Here is a 19,960-nt window from a genome sequence, read left to right as displayed (position 1 = left end):
ATTTTTTGCTAGAAAATTATTTGAAACCCCCAAACTTTAAAAAAAAATTTTTTTTATGGTTTACAAATGCAGTTTTTTGGGAAAAAATACACTTTAATGAATTTGAATTAGAAATGCAAAAAACACATTATATAACCCAGTTTTTTGTAAAATATAGAAGATGTTATGCCGAGTAAATGGGTACCTAACATGTTACGCTTTAAAATATCGCACACTCGTGGAATTTCGACAAACCACGATACTTAAAAAATCTCCTTAGGTGACGCTTTAAATTTTTTTTACAGGTTACCTGTTTGGAGTTACAGAGGGGGTCTAGCGCTAAAACTATTGCTCTCGCTCGAACGTTCGTGGTGGTACATTTTACATATGTGTGCGCAACATACGTATGCGTTCGCTTCTGTACATAGGGATGGGGGCACTTTAAAACATTTAAAATATCTCCTTTACCTTTTAAAAGCAAAAGATTTATTTTTTTTTTGATCTTTTGCTTTAATATAATAAAATACAAATTGTCTACTTCCCCCCTGGACCAGAAGTGAGGTCATGGCGTCACTCCGGTCCTCCAAAGCCATAGAGGTGATATAATCGGATCGCCTCTGTGACCAGCCAGCGGCACCGTCAGGTCGTTTCTCGGGACAGCCGGCAGAACCGGTAAGTCCGAGACGCATAGAGCAACGGCTCGGGAGCGGGCACGCAGCGGTGTTCCCAGGGCAAGCAGCTTTCTCCTGCTCGAGGAGTGGGAGCCAGGAGCATCGGGGGGAGGAGCCAGGAGCACCGGCAAGGGACCCCAAAAACAAAAAGATAGGAGCTGCTCTGTGAAAAACCACTGCACAGACCAGGAAGTATAACATGTTGGTTAAAATTTTACATGCAAATCCCTCAATATACCCATCAGAGCGATCATCCTGGTTTTCACCCCCTGGGAAGCAACAGACGGAATCTTCCAGGCATGGGCAATGGTTCGCTTGGCAGAAATAAAAAGGTACAAGGCCAGTTTCTGCTGGGGTTCCAAAAGGCCCGGTATAGGGCAATGTATGAAAGCCAGCCGGGCATGCCTTTTGGGCAGTCACACGAAATATTGTCTGCAGTAGGCCAAGGACCCTCGACCAGAAGCCGATCAAATGTAAGCAAGACCACAATATATGCAGGACGTCCCCACGCTGACCACAATTCCGAAAACCTCTGTCACTGCTGCCAGGATAAGCGCGGGCAAGCCTAGCTAGGACCCAGTAATAGTGCAGGAGCACTGTAATAAGTGGCCTCCAGGAGGGTGGTAGTGTTGAGTGAGCATTTTGCTATTGTTGTCCAGGCCTTACTCCATTGCGCCCCCTCAATTCTAGATCCAAGATCTCGCTCTCATTGTGTCACATAGGAAAGGGTCGCTTAAAGATGACTTACCTTGAAGAGAGGTGTAAACCTCGTAGACATTTTCATCTCTTTCATATGATTTTAGTGAAGTTTTGGTGAATAGTTGAGGAAGTTCCTGTTCATGTGATAAGATCTCACCGTCTTCTGTTCCTCTCAGGTGTTATTGGGGATTCCACAGTCATTTCAGCAGGGAAGCGGAGCATTTGTTCAACAATCTGGAGTCGTCCTATCAGAAGGCCCTGCAGTCACATCTCAAGAGTTCGGACAGCATCGTCTCCCTCCCCCAATCTGACCGTTCCTCCTCCAGCTCACAGGAGAGCTTAAAGTAAGTGCAGTGCCTCCGACTTACATTGTGTGCCATGATGTTGGGGAGGGAATGTTTTTAAGAATAGTAAGGCCTCCTTCACTCGGGCATCTGACTGTGTCAGGGCTCTGACACCCTTCCTTAAACGCAGGTAACCGCCTGTTGTATGGATACATGCAAACAGCAATTGCTGTTGTCAGCCTGTCAATACTTGTACAGGCTGAGTGACCACTATTCACATGCACTGAATCCGGGGTGTGTATGGCTAGGAGCCCCTGACAAGGAGGCCTTTATAGTTGGCCTGATCTTTCACTTTAACTAGTTCCTGCCTGGCCTATAGCAAAAAAACGGCCGGGCAGGACTGACTGACTGATCCGGGTGGATGTCGATCTGGGTGCCGCGGGATCTGTCACCGGCTGTGTCCAATAACTGATCAGTGTATTGGCTCACTGCCAGCACCATGTAATTGCTGTGACCAATCACAGATCACATGACAATTGTAAACAGTGGATGGCTTCCTTTTATGCCATCTTTTGTGCACAGTTGTGTTGATAGCTGTGATTGGTTCACAGTGATCACATGTTACAGCCCATCTGTACCATGTTATTAGCTCTGGCCAATCACAGCTAATCAAAACAAATTGAATGAATCAATTTTTTTTTTTTTTAGTAAAATGCTTGCATATAGCAATGAAATTCACTACTATAAGCAATCATAATGTGTACAAAAAAAGTCCTGATCACTTCCCCACAGTAGTACAATGTTACTATGGTAACATTACTCTGGTCACAGTGTGTTTAAAAAAAAAAAAAAAATCTTTTTTTCTTTCATACTGTCACCAGTCCGTGTCCTCCCTGATCACCGCCAAATGAACACTGCACTGGTGACAGTATGTAAAAAAAAAAAAAAAAAAAAATTGTGAAAATTTGTTTTTCATTTCTTCCTTTAAAAAAAAAAAAAAAATGACGTAAAAAAAAGTACAGCTTCAAAAAACTTGCCATTCCCCTTGCTAAATACCTTGGACTGTAATTTCCAAAAAGGGGTCATTTGTACTGTCCTGACATTTTTAGGGCCTCAAGAAATGAGATCGGCCATCAGTACATCAGGATTGATCAATTTTCTGATATATATCCCATAGTTTGTGGACTCTTTGGGTTCTTTTCACTGAAGAAACGTAGCAGAATACATTTTGGCCTAAATTTATGAAGAACAATTATTTATTTGCAAAGTTTTAAAAACGAAACTAAGAAAAAAAAGTTTTTTTTTTGTTTAGTAGAAAATTAAAAACCCAGTGGGGATTAAATACCACCAAAAGAAAGCTCTATTTGTGTGAAAAAAATTGTTTGGGTACAGTGTTGCATGATCGCGCAATTGTCAGTCAAAGTGGGACAGCGCTGAAAGCTGGAAATTGGCCGGGGCAGGAATGGGGTGAAAGGCCCGGTAATAACCACTTCAGCCTGGAAGATTCGGCTGCTCAATGACCAGAGCATTTTTTGCAATTCGGCGCTGCGTCGCTTTAACTGACAGTTGTGCGGTCGTGTGACACTGTAACCACACAAAATTGACGTCCTATTTTTCCCACAAATAGAGCTTTCTTTTGGTGGTATTTGATCACCTCTGCGGTTTTTATTTTTTGCGCTATAAACAAAGAGCGACAATTTTGAAAAAAAAACACTATTTTGTACTTTTTGCTATAATAAATATCCTCATTTTTTTTTTTTTTTAAAAAGCTAATTTTTTTTTCTCAGTTTAGGCCAATATGTATTCTTCTACATATTTTTGGTAATAAAAATCGCAATAAGCGTATATTGATTGGTTTGCGCAAAAGTTATAGCGTCTACAAAATAGGGGATAGATTTATGGCATTTTTATTATTATTTTTTTTTTTTTTACTAGTAATGGCAGCGATCTGCGATTTTTATCGTGACTGCGACATTATGGCGGACACATCGGACACTTGACACATTTTTGTCCCCTATGTGTGTTCTAACTGTAGGGGGAGGGGACTGACTAGAGGGGATGAAAGATCGTGGCTAGCTATTAGGAACTCACGATCTGTTTCTTCTCACAGAACAGGGATTTGTGTGTTTACACACACACGTCCCTGTTCTGCCTCTCATGCCCGCGATCGCTCGTGGCCGGCGGTTATCGCGACCTTCGGCCACGAGCATCGGAACCCCCGCAGTGCAGCAGGCGCACACCTCCGGCAGCACGCGCCCGCTGCACTGCGGGGTTTCCGATGCTCCTGCCCGACGGTCGCAATGACCGCCGGCCACGAGTGATCGCGGGCATGAGAGGCAGAAGAGGGACGTGTGTGTGATTAATCCTGATGGACGGACAGCTGATCCAATTTCTTGAGGCCGGAAAATGCCAGGACAGTACAAATACCCCCTAAATGACCCATTTTTGGAAAGCAGACAGTCCAATGTATTTAGTAAGAGGCATGGCGAGTTTTTTGCAGTTGTAATATTTTTGTAACAATTTTTTGGAAAATGAAGAAATTAAAAAAAAAAAGTTATTCCCAGTGTTTTAAAAAAACGTTACACCACAGTGTCATCATATAACTAGTGTGGCAGTGATCAAGGACATGGGTGACATGTAAAAAAAAAAACTAAATTCCAGTTTTACTTTTTTTTTTTTTTTTTTTTTTTTTTTAATATATACAAGGTTTCCTTTTCTTTTTTACATACAGTAACCAGAGCAATACAGTGTTACCATAGTAACACTGTACTACTCTGGGAAGGTGATCGGGTTTTTTTTATTGTTTTTGTACACTATTGCTTATGACAGTGAATTTTACAGTTATAAGCAACCATTTTTTCCTGAATGAAAACCATTCATTCAGTGTTTACTATTTTGATTAGCTGTGATTGACCACAGCTATTTACATGGTACAGATGGTCTGTGATTGGCCTTGTCTGTACCATGTGATCACTGTGACCAATCACAGAGCTCATCACAATAGTGTACAATGATAGACATGAATCAAAGCCATTCATTGTGTACAGTTGTCTTGTGATCTGCTGTGATTGGCCACTGCTAATCACATGGTACACGTAGGCTGCGATTGGCTTAGACTGTACCATGTGACCAATCACAGAGCTCATCTCAGTGGTACACAATGAATGGCATGAATCAAAGCTTTCATTGTGTACAGTTGTCATATGATCGGCCACAGCAATCGCATGGTACCAGCAGGTGCCGCTACATTGATTTGTCATTGGCTGTGTTTGATGGACACAGATGGTGACAGATCACGCGGCATCGCGTCCATCCTGGGAGGACGTCATATGATGTCCTCACAGGATAACAGGACCTCCCGCTTGGCCGTCATATTACAATAGGCTGGGCAGGAGGGGGTTAAACATTGGTTCCCTCTATATGACTGGGTAACAGGGTAGTATCAGATCTGTGTAATATGCACACCTTGGTCTACTTGTGTGTAGATTGCCCTTATACATTGTAATGTGAATATCGCTGATATTTCATCTTTTTGGTTCGTGTCTTTTTTAGTCGTCCCTTGTCGGCTAAAAGAAGCCCGCCGGGGAGCGCTGCATCCAGAGGTCAGTATACTTTGTCCTGTACATTGTTATATAGCATGCACACACGTGTTTTTGCAGCTTTTTCTTACTTTTTTTTTTTCTTCTTTAAGTTTCTGCAGCGCCGAAGACTGCGGCCACCCCCGGCTCCTTGCAGCGCTCGCGCAGTGACATCGATGTAAATGCGGCAGCCACTTCCAAGTCCAAAGCAGCAGGTTCAGCTGCTGCACCATTCAGCTCTGCGGCTGCCTTACCCCCCGGGTCTTACGCATCACTCGGTGAGTAGAGGAGAACAGTCTGCTGCACCCTCCATGCAGCTGTGCGCTTCATACAATGCATGCCAGCTGAAACGCAGCATCTGAGAGGACAAGCTGTACCCTTCTATGTACGTCCTCTGCTATCTCTTCATCTTCCTCCCATTAGCAGCTCTGGAAGCTGGCCGCTGGGCACGTATAGCGTGCTCTGTAGGACATGCCGCACATTATGCTATTGATTGCTCGCTTTCAGCATATTGGGGTTTAATTATCATGTACTAACATCAGGAAATGATTAAATATTTCTCACATCTCACTAATTCTCCCCACTGTTTCCTCTCCTTTATTTTTGTTTTTGTTTAATTTGCCTAAAGATGGTCCCTCCGCTAAGTCTGATGGTAAGCGGTTTGTGTGACACGGCTGTGTCCAGTGGGGTGTCTGTTTTTGGTCTCCGTCTGTGCTTTCTTGGTGGTGGTGTGCATGCTGTGCATTGCCTGCGTCCTCCCATTGTGCATCTGTGTCCTGTACATTCACACCCCCGGAGCTCCCGCTGCTCTCCCCCCGACCTGCGGCGGCTTTCATCCAGCTCATAGGAGACCCTCCACATCACAATAAGTGGAATGTTTCTCTACAGCTGAATGCTGCTTCATACTGTTCCGTCCCGCTGTGAATCCTCTGCATAGTGAAGTCACACTTCTCATCCGTGTTCAGATCACGCAGCCAGTACCACGGGATTATAATGAGCGTGTCTGCTGCTCCCCCTGGCAGGATTGCTGCTCTATTTATACTGTCAGCTGTAGGTTCATTTTGGAAGAGAAAATTGAAAAAGTCAAACTGTAAAAGAGATATGTAGGCTGACCACCTTCTGAAATACCCGGCCTGGCGTTCCCTGGCTAAGTTATTGACCCAGAATAAGCATGTAGCCAGTTAAGTCAGTACACCTGATTGGGCATATTTGTTGCACGTCTGTGAAGGACTTGCCCTAACTTGAATGAAGCTTTCTTATAGAGAAATCATTTATTACAAAATAGATAAGCGAATTTCCGGCATAAACCTAACTTGTCTTAAAAATGTACCCCCTCCTCCGAACACCTACCCTGACTAACCTGTGTAAGAATAATGTAAATACTTTGTATAGAGAAAAATAATGCACTTAGTGTGTGTGAACTGCATACAATTAAATGATCAATAAACAGCAGCACTTACAACATTGTACACAACAACATCCAAAAACATAATAAAAAAAAAATGTTGCTCTGTCTAGTGAAAATCAATTAAAAAAGAGCAAACATTAGACTATATAACACATCATATAATATACAAATTATATGACATATGGAACTTCAAAGTCCATAAAATAAGGATTTAGCATTTTATTATATGAACTTTGGTGTCTCATATATTATATAATTTGTATATTATATAATGTATTATATATTCAAATGTTTCTCTTTTTAATTGATTTTCACTAGACAGCGCAAAACGTTTTTTTTTTATAATGTATATACTTCCCTATATTCAGGCGGCTGCAGTCTTGTCACATGACCTCCCTTATAGGATTCTATGGCCCTCCCTCTCCCCTGCAGCTGCTGATTGACACAGGGGAGCCGGATAACATGACTGGACCTGGCTGAAAATATGTAAAGTATATAAGAATTTCTTACACCGGTTAGTCAGGTGTTAGAGGGTAAGGGAGAATTTTTAAGACTATTTTTTTTTCTGGAATTCTACTTTGGTATGCTCAGTTTATTTTTTTTTTCCAAGCTGCATGTAGGAGAACGGTCAATTTTGCCCCAGTGGGTAATCTGGGCGGAAAGGAATAGGGCAGCATCACCCCTATCTGCTTCTGGCTGTGACCGCCGTGTCCCTTGACCAGTGCTGCAATTGCCTGTCTCTAAATCCAAAGTACAACAGATGGGTAAAAGCACTCTCCACAGATTTAAAAAATATTGACATGGGGATGCTACGATATACCGGCCGAAAATAGGGTTTGGGGCGTTTTGCCGATATAAAAAATGGTGCCAGTAATTTGCAGCCAAAAATAAATTCATATTATTTTAAACTGATGATGATGTATTATCAGTTTTTATTAACATTTATCATTACAAAAAGAAAAAAAAAAAACAAAGAACAAAAATACATACATATATCACTCTATATAAATACAAACCACACAACCAAAAATAAAATAAAAATAAAAAAAATTGAAGGGGTTCACAATCATAAAAGCAATCCCAAAGGGTGAGATCCCCGAAAAGGGGTACGCAATATCTAATGGAGCAGGGAAGGTGAGGGGCAAGAAGGAGACTGATTATCTTCATTAAAAAGTTGAATATAATACAATTCTATATATATAAAAAAAAAAACTCTTAATAAAATGTTTATGCAAAAAAAAGAGAAAGAAAAAAATTTCGAATAAAATATATATATATATATATATATATATATATATATATATATATATATATATATATATATATATAATATTTTATTTTTTTTTCAACTGTCCATTTCGGTTTCGTCTTTGGTTTTCGGCAAAGTGCATCCTGAAGTTTCGGTATCAGAATTTTAATTTCGGTGTACAACTAATATTGACAGATCCTGGTACAACGGTTAGGCTGCATTCACACCTGAGCATTTTCCGCTCATAAAACGCTCATCTCAAAAGTTCCAAAATGCCCAACAAGCAAAATCCCATTCATTTAAATGGCCCCTGTTCACATCTGAGCGTTCTGGCACCTGAAGCAAAACGCCTGAAACTCAAAAGTACATGAGCTTCTTTTTAGGCAGATTACAGGTGTTTTTCTGCTTTTTACATTGGTGACCTTTTGAGCTGTACAAAATCGCGGCAAAAAAAACACGGCAAAATCTCATGAAAAAACGCACGACTTTCTGCCTGAAAACAAAACGCTGACGTGTGAATGCAGCCTAAAGATTTTGGCACAGGATACTGTTAGCATTGTTATGGTGAATATCCAGTTTACGATGCTGATAGTTAAACTGCATTAAGTTCATAAACATGGCTCAGTTAAGAGTTGGGTTTTCAGGGTTAGGTTGTGGTTTGAAGCATAGCGAGGAGCTTAATGGAAAACTCCAGCCACCCACTAAGAAATGCGTCGCCCCTTAAAACCCCTTTATATCTTATATTTAAAAAAAAAATCAAAAACCATATCCACTTTTGTCCTGCAGTCTTCAGATTGCACTGGTGACCTTAGGTCTTTCCTCTTACTTGGTATTGGGTGGTCCCTTATTCCTGGCCTGAGCAGAACTCACATAATGATGGGTCATGTTCTGTCTTGGAGTACTTTGAGCCCAGGCTGGCTTATGGTGTACCCCTTGTGAGTTCCAGACTTACTAAGAATCAGCCTCTTACCAAAAGAGAGAACCCCAAAACATGGGAGGTCTTATAACGCTCTTAGATGCTTGAGGATCTTTGTAGTAATCCAGCACGGAGATCAGGAATCACAGGGCACACCAACAAGGAACAGCTGATACCAGCGCCTCCGCTCAGCATGTGTTAAAATTCTGGCAAGAAACAAGTAAAAAATTCTTCATAGTGTAAAACCGATTTAGTTATTTTATATTGAGAGAAAGGAACTTGCATTCACATATGCAAGAGACAAAAAATAAACTCCTCCGCAGTTTGGTCAGGCGGCGTAATGATGTCAGCACAGGCTCCCCCCCGATACGTATCGTCATAGGAGACGTTCTTAAGGGACCACCCATCATTCACGAGAGACCAGCATCTCCGGGTGGAGGACTTCGCTGGATCATGGAGAGGGTGTGCATTGTTTAGCTACATCTTTTTTTTTTATTATTATTATTTTCTTATATCATTGGTGAAACTTCATCATTTTGTAGCAGAGTTTAACTGGCATTTGTGTATAGTGCAACTGCAGCTGTTGCTACAACAAGCGGCATGCTGTGGTCGGCCAAATGCTGTGTTATAATAGAAGTAACATCTGCAGTGCGTGTAGTAGAGTTGTAGTAGTTTGTCCTGTCTGTCTGCTTCATACATAGTTTGTGTTTTCTGTATGTGTAATATACACAGAGGAAGGAGTATTATTACTATTCCCTTCTGCTACACACCAACACATACAGCCCTGATGCCTGAGCTGCGGCCCTTTGGTACTTGCTGTGCAGCCTTTTGCAGACCTCAGCAGTCAGTAGTGGAAGAATTAATCTAGAATGACTTTGATCTACAGCAGTCTCACTTAGCATGCCCCCAGTCTCTGACCATCTCTTGTAGTGTGTCTTCAGTCACCAACCTTCCCTGTTGCATGTCTGCTAGGGGTCGACTGATACTGTTTTTTCAGGGCCGATATTTTTCAGCTGCCTTTCAGGCAGATAGCCGATATCGGGTGCCGATATTTTGTAGATTTAAAGGTTTTTATTTTTACACTATCCTTTTTTTAATGTGTTTTTTTTTTTTAATCTCTTTTATTGCTGTCACAAAGAATGTAAACATATCTTGTGACGGTAATAGGCAGTGACAGGTACTCTTTATGGAGGGATCTGGGATCTATATGTCCCCAAACTCCTCCTCTGCACTTGAAAGTATTCAAAACGCCAAGATCAGGGTTTTTGAATACTACATCCCCTCCCGCTGCTTGTAATTACAGCCGAGCGGCTGCTTAGCCGCATCAGTGGTTATTACAAGAAAGCTGACCGTCCGCTCTAAGGAACGGTACCGGGGTGATGTCTGCAGCTGCAAGCTGGTACAACCCCCTTGCAGCAATATCTGTAAGTTTGTGACCGATACCGATTCTTCAAAAAAGTGAATATCAGCCGCACCGATAATCGGTCGACCCCTAATGTCTGCAGTCCTAAATGCCTCTGACAGTATTCTGTTGTATAGTAAATATTACGTGCTGCCCCTTTTGGTGCTGTTTGGGTCCACATTTGAGGCCCCCCTGTTCCTTGAGTGTTGTCAAGCACTGACATATACGGACTTGGGCCATGTGGACGGTGTGCTGTCCCATAGCCGACAATCACATTTCATTTGTACTTCATCTTAACCTTATCCTGGCTTCCCTGCTTAGAGAGTAACACAGTAAGTACCCAACCCAAAACGTCCCCGGATGTCCCCTCCCACCACTTCTGAAAGAGTTCCAGGGCTCATGAGCTGCTCGGGGCGCTTTGGGTTGTCCCCAGAACACCAGTAGAGGGAAAATCGTCCAATGGGGCCATTAGCTCTGGTGACCTGGGGGTCCCCAAGAGATTCCATTAATTTGCAGCAATTTCCTCACACTTCCTGTTTTGACTTTGGGACAGGAAGTGAAGGTAAATCCCCCCACTGGGACAAAGAGGGGCAACAATAAACCTTACAGGGGTTATAACCTCAACCCCCTTACTCTATCCAAAATGAAAAAAAAAAAGTTTTGCCAGTAGATCTACTTTAAAGGGTAACTTCACTTTCGTGGGGAAAAAAATAGCAAATAAAGAAAAAATAATATAGCACATATACAACACTAATCATATTATAATTGAATGTTATTAAAAATGACCTTTCCTTTTCCATGACCTCAATGCCCACCCCCTGGCATTTAGAACTTTTAGACCCCTTTCACACTGGGGAGTATTCAGGCGCTTTAGCGCTGGAAATAGCTTCTGCTAAGCGCATGAAAAAGCGCCTCCCATTCATTCCAGTGTGACTTTTCACACTGGGGCGGTGCACTTGTGGGACGTTCTGAAAAGTCCTGCCAGTAGCATCTTTGCGGTTTGGGAGCGCTGTATTTAGCGCTCCCAAAATGCCCTGCCTATTGAAATGAATGGGCAGCGCTTCCAAAAGTGCCTGAAAAGCGATTCGGAAGCGACGCAACATGGGAGTTTTAACCCTTCTTTTAGGTTAAGAGCGGCTGATAAGTACCGCTTAAACAGCGTTTATGCGCCGCTAAGACGAGCAGCGCTTTAGCTCTGCCACAGACCCAGTGTGAAAGGGGTCTTAAAGGACCGGGAGGCAGTCATTGCGAATGGCTTAAATAACGTATGGAGTCTTAGGCCAATTATTGTCCCTGATTACACAGTTATGTCGCTCCTTTGTCACAGTCTTCATATACTCAAACATACTGTATTGTTGCTGCTCCGTCCTCCAGCTTCACAAAGCCTACATGTCTCTTCTTTGGGATCTCTAACTATCTTTTCTGTCTGCTCTGGAACAGGTCGGATCCGTACAAGGAGACAGAGTTCCGGGAGTAACAGCAGCGCCACTTCGGCCCAAGTGGACACCCGCGGTCGCAGCAGAGCCAAAATTGTATCCCAGTCCCAGCGTAAGTGTACAAAAACTGAATGCAAAGCAGCTTCTCCAGTGTTTAGGGGTGGGGGGTGGGGGGGGTTTTAAAAGAATTATGGGTAATGCGGATTGGATGGTGATCCTTGTCTAGTCTGTGCCTTTAAGTGTCCGAATAGTGTGTTTTAGCGTGATTTTGTAGATGTGACCCGGTGCTTTCTCTCTAAATCCGTCTTCACTGTCCTTTGTCTGCTTTCATACAAAGGATCCAGATCAGCGAATCCGGCCAGCGGTAAGAATCTGATCTCTTTCCTCGCACATCCCCCTGTTCCCTGTCTAGTGTTCTCACCACAAAGCATACAGTGCACCTCAACTTAGTTGGTGACGGCTGCTGCCTCCTGGCACTTCTCATTATTTCTACCGTGCCGAGTTCTCAGAAATTGGGATAGTGAGGTTGGTGCAGCTTCCGGTGGCTGAAGGCCAGGCTTCTCCACGAACAGCTCAGTCCTCATTTTTTCAACGGACAGCATGTTCTCGCCAAGCTGGCCGAAGCCAACCATTTTCTGTCTAGCTTTTACACCATCAGTTGGTTGCCATTCTGGCTCTTGTGGTAGGGTCACCTTCCTGGAAGTGTTTGGGTGTCGGTGCACTGCATGCTGGTTGTTTCTCGTTTCCATCCATCCATTATACACATTGCCCATAACTGTGGAATTCACGATTTTAAGATCTTCTGTTACTGATATCTGCTTTGTTGTGTTTTTAGCTGGCAGCAGATCCAACTCTCCTGGGAAGCTGCTAGGAAGTGGGTACAGCAGCCTGGCTACCAGCGCTCAGAGGGTCCCGCAGGTCCCATCCACCGACAAGAGGAGCAAGATTCCCCGTAGTCAGGGCTGCAGCCGAGAGACCAGCCCAAGCAGGATAGGACTGGGTAAGAAAAAAATAAATCCTGAGAAATTTATTTTCCATGTCGCCAACATTATCCATGGAATCCATATGTAACCACTGACTGTGACCCTATGGTACTGACTCCAGCATCTGTCTGTGTGTGGTTCGTGGTGGATCAATGCAAGATGGCAGCAAATATTAAAGAAGAGCTCCGCTAAGCACGGTTTTACATCTACAATAGCCATTTTATCATTAATAAAAAATACAAATATATATATGGCTCCCCTGTGCCTCCTTTGGCTTAAAACACATTCAGAGATTTCGCCTTTCTGCCCTTTTCAGCTACTTCCCATCAGCATGCCAGAGCTGGAGGGGTGGGCCCAGACTTAATATTCTGCTGGGTGTCAGGTCCTGGACTGCATTCCCTATAAGGAGGGAATGTACATTTAATGTGCCCAGAACAGAAACGATGCATAAACAAACCTAGAGTGCTGTGTCCAATCACAGCCAGTCACATGTATACATGGAAATGCCGGCAATCGGCTCTGATCGCCTCACACTGACAGAGTATGTGGTGAGGAGAGCCGATCAGTGGCATCGCCTCGCAGGGGACATCGAGACATGTAATCAGGGCACTGATGATCAGTGCCCTGATTACAATAAAGCTCCACCAGTGCTACCTATCAGTGCCCATTAGTGATGCCAGTCAGTGCTGGCTATCAGTGGCACCTATCAGTGCGGCATATTGGTGCCTCCTCATCAGTGCCACCTAATCAGTGCAGCCTGTCAGTCCCGCCTCATCAGCACACATCAGTGAAGGAGAAAAATTACTTGTTTACAAAATTTACTGACAAACTAAGAAAAAACTTTTTTTTTTTTCTTCTTTTTTTTTTTTTTTTTTTTTTTTTAATTTTTGGTCTTTTTTTTTTGTAAAAATACACAGCCCAGCAGTGATTAAATACCACCAAAAGAAAGCTCTATTTGTGTGAAGAAAATGATAAAAAAATTTCACAGTGTTGCATGACCGCGCAATTGTCATTCAAGGTGTGACAGCGCTGAAAGCTGAAAATTGGCCTTGGCAGGAAGGGAGTAAACGTGCCCTGTAGGCAAGTGGTTAAATGCTTGCCACTTGCCCGCAAATTTATTGCGGGTGGGCGGCACAGCCAGGCTGGATCACGTACATGTATGTCTTTCAGCAGCTTCTGAGTTTGGGGTGCATGTGCGCTCGCCCCCTGCTGACCCGCACTGTCACTGGCTACAGCGCAGTTTTTTTAGGAGGTCCCGGACAATGATTTTGACAGTGGCTATAGGGCTGATCAGCAGGTCCAATCACAGAACGAAGCAGAGAGAAAAAACAGCTAGATCTGTAAGGTAAAAGCAAAGCACGTTACACATTGTTAGGTACACAGTTAACTTCTAAATTGCCCCCAGCCAGTGTTAACCCCTTCCCAGCCAGTGTCATTAGTACAGTGTCAGTTTACAGTATTATATCTGATCACTGTATATCTCCCAGCAAGGGTCCGATGGCGCCAGATTTCCCGCTACACTATCACAGTCCTGCTCTAAGTCTGTGATCACCACCATTACAGTATAGCACCTATAGTTGCGTAAATTCCAGTATATATACCCTAGTTCAGTGATGGCAAACCTTGGCACCCCAGATGTTTTGGAACTACATTTCCTATGATGCTCATGCACTCTGCAGTGTAGTTGAGCATCATGGGAAATGTAGTTTCAAAACAATTGGAGTGCCAAGGTTCGCCATCACTGCCCTAGTTTGTAGTTTATACTTGATTTCATTTGCAGGAAGTGAGAGAGAATCTCCCCAAAGTAAGGGAAATTCCCTCTTAGATGTCTGTGGGACTGGTGTCCCCATTGGAAGATTTCCCTTCTATTCCTGGTCTGGGGAGTTGCCACCGGGAGAAAATAGAGAGAGTGTATTTCCCCAATAGTAACCCAAACAAATAAAAATGTGGCGCGTGTTCTTGCCGGCACACCAAGGATCTTCAAATACCGACCAAAGGTTTTATAGAGGAACGATCACGTCGCAGTGTAACAGGAGCCGCACGGGACCCCTTCGTCAGCCATGTGTTAAGTGCATTCAGTAATGCAAAAATATTTAAAGTACCATCCACCAATCAGAAACAAGAGACAAGGAGACACCTACCACCTTATGACGTCATCTGACATCATAAATCCCACCAAAATCTCATAATAAACGGCAGCACGTCGTCATTATCCACAGTTGATAAAATTGCTAAATTCAAGAAATAAAATGGTCAAGACTGCTAAAAAAAACTCCAGCCAGAACTTTATGAACATTCATGTAGGGCTATGGAGGGAATCGGTTTCCATGATTGGGCGCATTTGCCAGATGCGCCCAATCTGAGAAAAGAAGCTTAGCCTTGTGATTGCTAGGCGACTGGGTCTATCAACCAATCAAAACTGAGGTACGCCGGCCACGCATGCACACCACGGCTGGCGTAACTCAGCACTTAAAGACGCTGGACGCCAACGCCATGGCAACCCATGACATCATACAGGCTATCGGAAGGGAGAAGTGTGTAAGGAAGTGAAATGTGATAAAAGTGAAGGAGAGAAATGAAGCAATGTACAGGTTCTAACCCTTCCACAGTCCATTAAAAAAAGTCCATTAAAGAAAAAAAAAAAAGTTGGACTTTTAACCAGTTCCCGCCTGGGCCTAACTAGATTGATGGCTGGGCGGGATGCTCCTCCTCCTGGGTGGACGTCATGTGACGTCCTCCCGGTCACTCTGCACGTGCGCACCCCCTGGGGCTTGCATCGCTTTGGAGCGCATCACTGATCAAGGTAAAGAGCCAATTATATTGGCTCTTTATCATGTAAACAAATGCTGGTTATCGGCATTTCCTTTCCTCAGCGCTGTTAGCATGTGAGGAAAGAAAAGCCGATAACCAGCTTTCCTGTGACGGGACATTTACATTGATTGTCAGTGCAGCCTCATCTGTCGCCGTCAGTGCCCATCAGTGAAGGAGAAAAATTACCTAATTGCAAAATTTTATAACAAATAAAGAAAGGTGTTTTTTTGTTTTTGTTTTTTTTTTTTTATGTTTGTTTTGTTTTTGTCAAAATTTGTGGTCTTTTTTTTTTTCATTTGTTTAGCAAAAAAAAATAAAAACCCCAGCGGTGTTGAAATACCACCAAAAGAAATCTCTTTGTGTGAAAAAAAAATTATTAAAATCATATAGGTTCAGTGTTGCATGACTGCGCAATTTTCATTCAAACTGCGACAGCGCTAAAAGCTGAAAATCGGCCTGAGCAGGAAGGGGGTGAAAATGCCCGGTATTGAAGGGGTTGCACTTGGGTTGTGTTGGATTTTGCTTGTGCGGAGTTCTTCTTTAACCTAATATGTTTGCATTTGAAGTAGCAGCAGAACAAATCCAAACAATCTACTATCTGAAGTTGTAAATCCTGATTTTTAGATGGATTACAATGAAAGCTATGAAGTGTAAACAGGTGGAAGAACGGTGGAGTTGGGGGAGCAGCAATGGCGGTGTGTCCACCAAGCTCCTTTTACCCGTACATGTTTGTTTCCTGGACTCTCTCTTATTAATCATTTCAGACATCTGCCCGCTCAGCTCCCCCTCTACGCACTGCGGAGATGTGGTTTGGGTGGCAGAGGTCAAATCCCTCCATCCCTTGTGGAAAGCGGTCATTGCTGCGTCCCAGCAGGCTTCGTTCCTGCACCATGGCTGGACACAGGACTGTCTTCGGTCAGATAATGCCTTTCCAAATTTGACGAAATCGCCACGAAACAGGATCCGCTTTGCTTGTTGAATTATTTTTTATTAGATCCCATGAAAATGTCCTCATTTTTTTTCTTACCAGTTAACTTTTCCCTCCTGTATATACCAGCATAGCCGTGCTTTTTCCCAGCGTTGTGTGGTCTGTGTTGTGCCGTGGTCTCCACTCCGTCATTGTGGTGTGAATGATGCCGCCTTGTCCCTTCTGTATTGCAATAAGTAGATTCTCTGTAATAACAGCCTTAACCTCCACTTTAGTTGTAGCCTTCTCCTTTTTTTTTTTTTTTTTTTTTTATATCTGTCTGTACATGATGTATTAATGTGCTGCCTTTCCACATCACATGCTAGCCCGGAGCAGCCGCATTCCCCGACCCAGCATGAGTCAGGGGTGCAGCCGCGACACCAGCCGTGAGAGCAGCCGTGACACAAGTCCCGCCAGGGGCTTTGCACCTCTCGGTGAGTACTGCCAGACTTGCAACCCTTTACCCATCATCACCCCTTTACTATGCTCCCAAACAACCCCTCCCCCCCCTTTTCCCTCCAAGATGTTGGGGAGCCACTGGACTATTGTGTTACTTCCTAGAACACAGTTTAGTGTGTGTGCTCTTCCTCCGCACCAGTCTCAAACAGCCATTGGGTAAGTGCTGCTGGAGGGCCGTTGGAGGAACCTGGACCTCTGCAACCTCCAACTATCTTCTGGATGAGTTTAATGAAAAATTAGCATCTCTGTTTTTGTCAAAGTGTTTTCTCTTATTGGGAACTTAACATTTACTGAAATACCTGAATTCTGAGCTAACAATTATTAAAGAAGAGCTCCAGTAAAAAGGCATTTAATGTCTGATGCCATACAAGATGTATGCCACTTCCCCCGATCTTTTGCTTACAGTTTCACTGAGTGCCGTTTAGTAAAGCTTTCGCTATACTCCCGCGCTCCATGGGGGGGGGGGGGGTACAGCTCTCCTGGACAGTGGCTGATTTGCACCCCATCCCCTCCGTCTGCCTGTTCATCGAAAGTGTTGGATTTTGTGAAGAGGTTCACAGGATGCAAAGCGTTCTGTGATTGAGCAAAGAAATAAGAAGTGGTGAGTAGTGCAGCTGCACAACGGCACTACGGCTGCTGTGTAGGACTCTCGTATCTTGGGGCGTCGGATGTATAGCTATATACAATCTGCTCTCAGTGAAACAGTAAATTTAAAAAAAAGAAAAAAAATTTTAAAAATCCGGAGTTCTTGTTTAAATTCTCCCCAGAACTTTCCATACTCTTGTCTTGGTGTTTTGTGTCCCTGCTCCACGCATGTCTAAAGCATGTTAAAAGATCTGTGTTGTATTATGTGATAAGCTTAGGGTAGTTTTTAATTATGAAGTCATGAACCCCATGTGAAGCTCTGTCATTAGTAGATGTGAAAATTAGGAGAATAAAAGGTTCTGAACCCCATAGAAGTTCTAGATATCAGAGAGATGAGAGGTAATGATCAGGAATTTTGTAATGGTTCATCCTTTAAATGAGAAGTTTGGGAATCGAGAATTAAAAATACAATCCTACTTACCTAGATGGCTGCAGCACCGATCCCAGCTACAGCTTGTCCGCCTTCAGACCAAGAACCTAGCAATCAAAGACTGCTGATCGCTCAGTCCTCAGTCTTTCAGAGAGCTGGTGACTGTCAGTCGGCGGCTCTCTGCTCTGCCCCTCCAGTGCTCACTGGAGCGCAGGGATGTGGAGGGGGTGGGAGAGGCTGGCTCAGTCCCCCAGGGGCTTGCCGATTGGATGAGCCAGCTGGCCAGTCCAGACATCTGGGTGGATCCTGACATTAAAGTCGGGATAGATCCAGAGCCTGGCACCGGCTGACATCAGCTGACAGCAAACTTTAGCCCGCTGTCTGCTAAAAACGGGTCACAGGAGTGCGGAACTGAGTGCACTCCTGTGACCCACAAGAGAAATAAAGCCAAAAGAGCTTTGGCTATGCTCCTTTAGTGACTTGGCCTTATGCAGTAGTGGGGGAAGGGAGGAGATAATGTTGTTGATATATCTAACAATGGGCACCTTTTCTGATAGTGGAGACTTTGTCAGATAGTATAGGAAGAGGAGCTCACAATTGGGAAGACATGGCAATGTGTGCCGTGTCTAAAAGCAGAGGAAGAATTGGCGATGCATTAGTAAATGAAGGCAGTATACCCAATATGGCCAAAAGTTTGTGGATATTTCATTCTAAAACCCAAGGCATTATTATGAAGTTGCTTTGTGGCTATAACAGCCTCCACTCTTCTGGGAAGTTCCCCCCTCAAGATTTTGATGTGTATCTGTTGGAATTTGGTCCTATTTGTGAGGTCAGGTACTGATGAGGGACAAGAAGACCTGGATATCAAAGTTGGGGTTCCAATTCATCTCATGTGTGTTCATTTGGGTTCAGGTCAGGGCTCTGTGCAGGCCAAACCATGTCTTTATGGAGCCCGGCTCTGTACACATGAACTCATTTGGAGGGGTGTCCACATACTTTTGACCATATTGTGTATTAAGGTATAAGTTCACCTTTGGAACATGTTGTTATATACATATTCCACCTGTGTGCTTGTTTTTTTTTTTTTTTTTTTTTCGTGGTGGAAAATGTAACATGTTCTAGCATCTGCACCTTCTCCCCCCTCACCCTGCTGACAGCGGACAGGGGATCTTCTCCTCGCACCCACTGTCTCCATTTAAAAAAGGAACGCACGTGCAGGGCTTCGCCCGCACATTCACAGTTTCTTCTTGTGGCTGACGGCTTGTAGTCCTCACTGAACTGCGAGGGCAGTGGTCCGCGTTCTCGTAGTCCATTGATCTTCCTGCCCTCAGGTACAGTGCCTTAAAAAGGATTCATACAACTTGGAATTTTCCACATTTTGTCATGTTACACCCAAAAACGTAACTGTATTTTATTGGGGTTTTATGTGATAGACCAACACAAAGTGGCACATGTTCAATCCATCATCTGAAAATGGAAAGAGTATGGCACAACTGCAAACCTACCAAGACATGGCCGTCCACCTAAACTGACCGGCCGGGCAAGGAGAACATTCATCAGAGAAGAGCCAAGAGGTCCATGGTAACTCTGGAGGAGCTGCAGAGATCCACAGCTCAGGTGGGAGAATCTGTCCACAGGACAACTATTAGTCGTGTTCTCCACAAATCTGCCCTTTATGGAAGAGTGACAAGAAGAAAGACATTGGTGGAAGAAAGTCATAAGAAGTCCTGTTTGCAGTTTGTGAGAAGCCATGTGGAGGACACAACAAACATGTGGAAGAAGGTGCTCTGGTCAGATGAGACCAAAATTGAACTTTGTGGCCTAAAAGCAAAACACTATGTGTGGGGGAAAACTAACACTGCACATCACCCTGAACACACCATCCCCACCGTGAAACATGGTGGTGGCAGCATCATGTGGTGGGGATGGTTTTCTTCAGCAGGGACAGGGAAGCTGGTCAGAGTTGATGGGAAGATGGATGGAGACAAATACAGGACAATCTTAGAAGAAAACCTGTTGGAGTCTGCAAAAGACTTGAGACCGGGGCGGAGGTTCACCTTCCAGCAGAACAACGACCCAAAACATCCAGCCAGAGCTACAATG

General features: G+C 43.7%; 1 protein-coding gene across 1 annotated transcript in view; it reads left to right on the top strand.

The window, feature by feature from the left end:
• Window positions 1-19,960, top strand: part of LOC141147265 (CLIP-associating protein 1-A-like) — a gene marked incomplete in the record, with an annotated part of 201,372 nt that overhangs the window by 90,262 nt on the left and 91,150 nt on the right. Inside the window, 8 exon segments of the mRNA XM_073634471.1 lie at window positions 1,526-1,693; window positions 5,186-5,235; window positions 5,325-5,489; window positions 5,840-5,863; window positions 11,627-11,734; window positions 11,960-11,986; window positions 12,458-12,622; window positions 16,710-16,817. Coding sequence (XP_073490572.1) covers window positions 1,526-1,693; window positions 5,186-5,235; window positions 5,325-5,489; window positions 5,840-5,863; window positions 11,627-11,734; window positions 11,960-11,986; window positions 12,458-12,622; window positions 16,710-16,817 — 815 coding nt within the window.

This window comes from Aquarana catesbeiana, linkage group LG06, assembly GCF_042186555.1.
Source record: "Aquarana catesbeiana isolate 2022-GZ linkage group LG06, ASM4218655v1, whole genome shotgun sequence".
Classification (NCBI taxonomy): Eukaryota; Metazoa; Chordata; class Amphibia; order Anura; family Ranidae; genus Aquarana; species Aquarana catesbeiana.
This window is presented reverse-complemented; position numbering and strand designations above follow the sequence as displayed.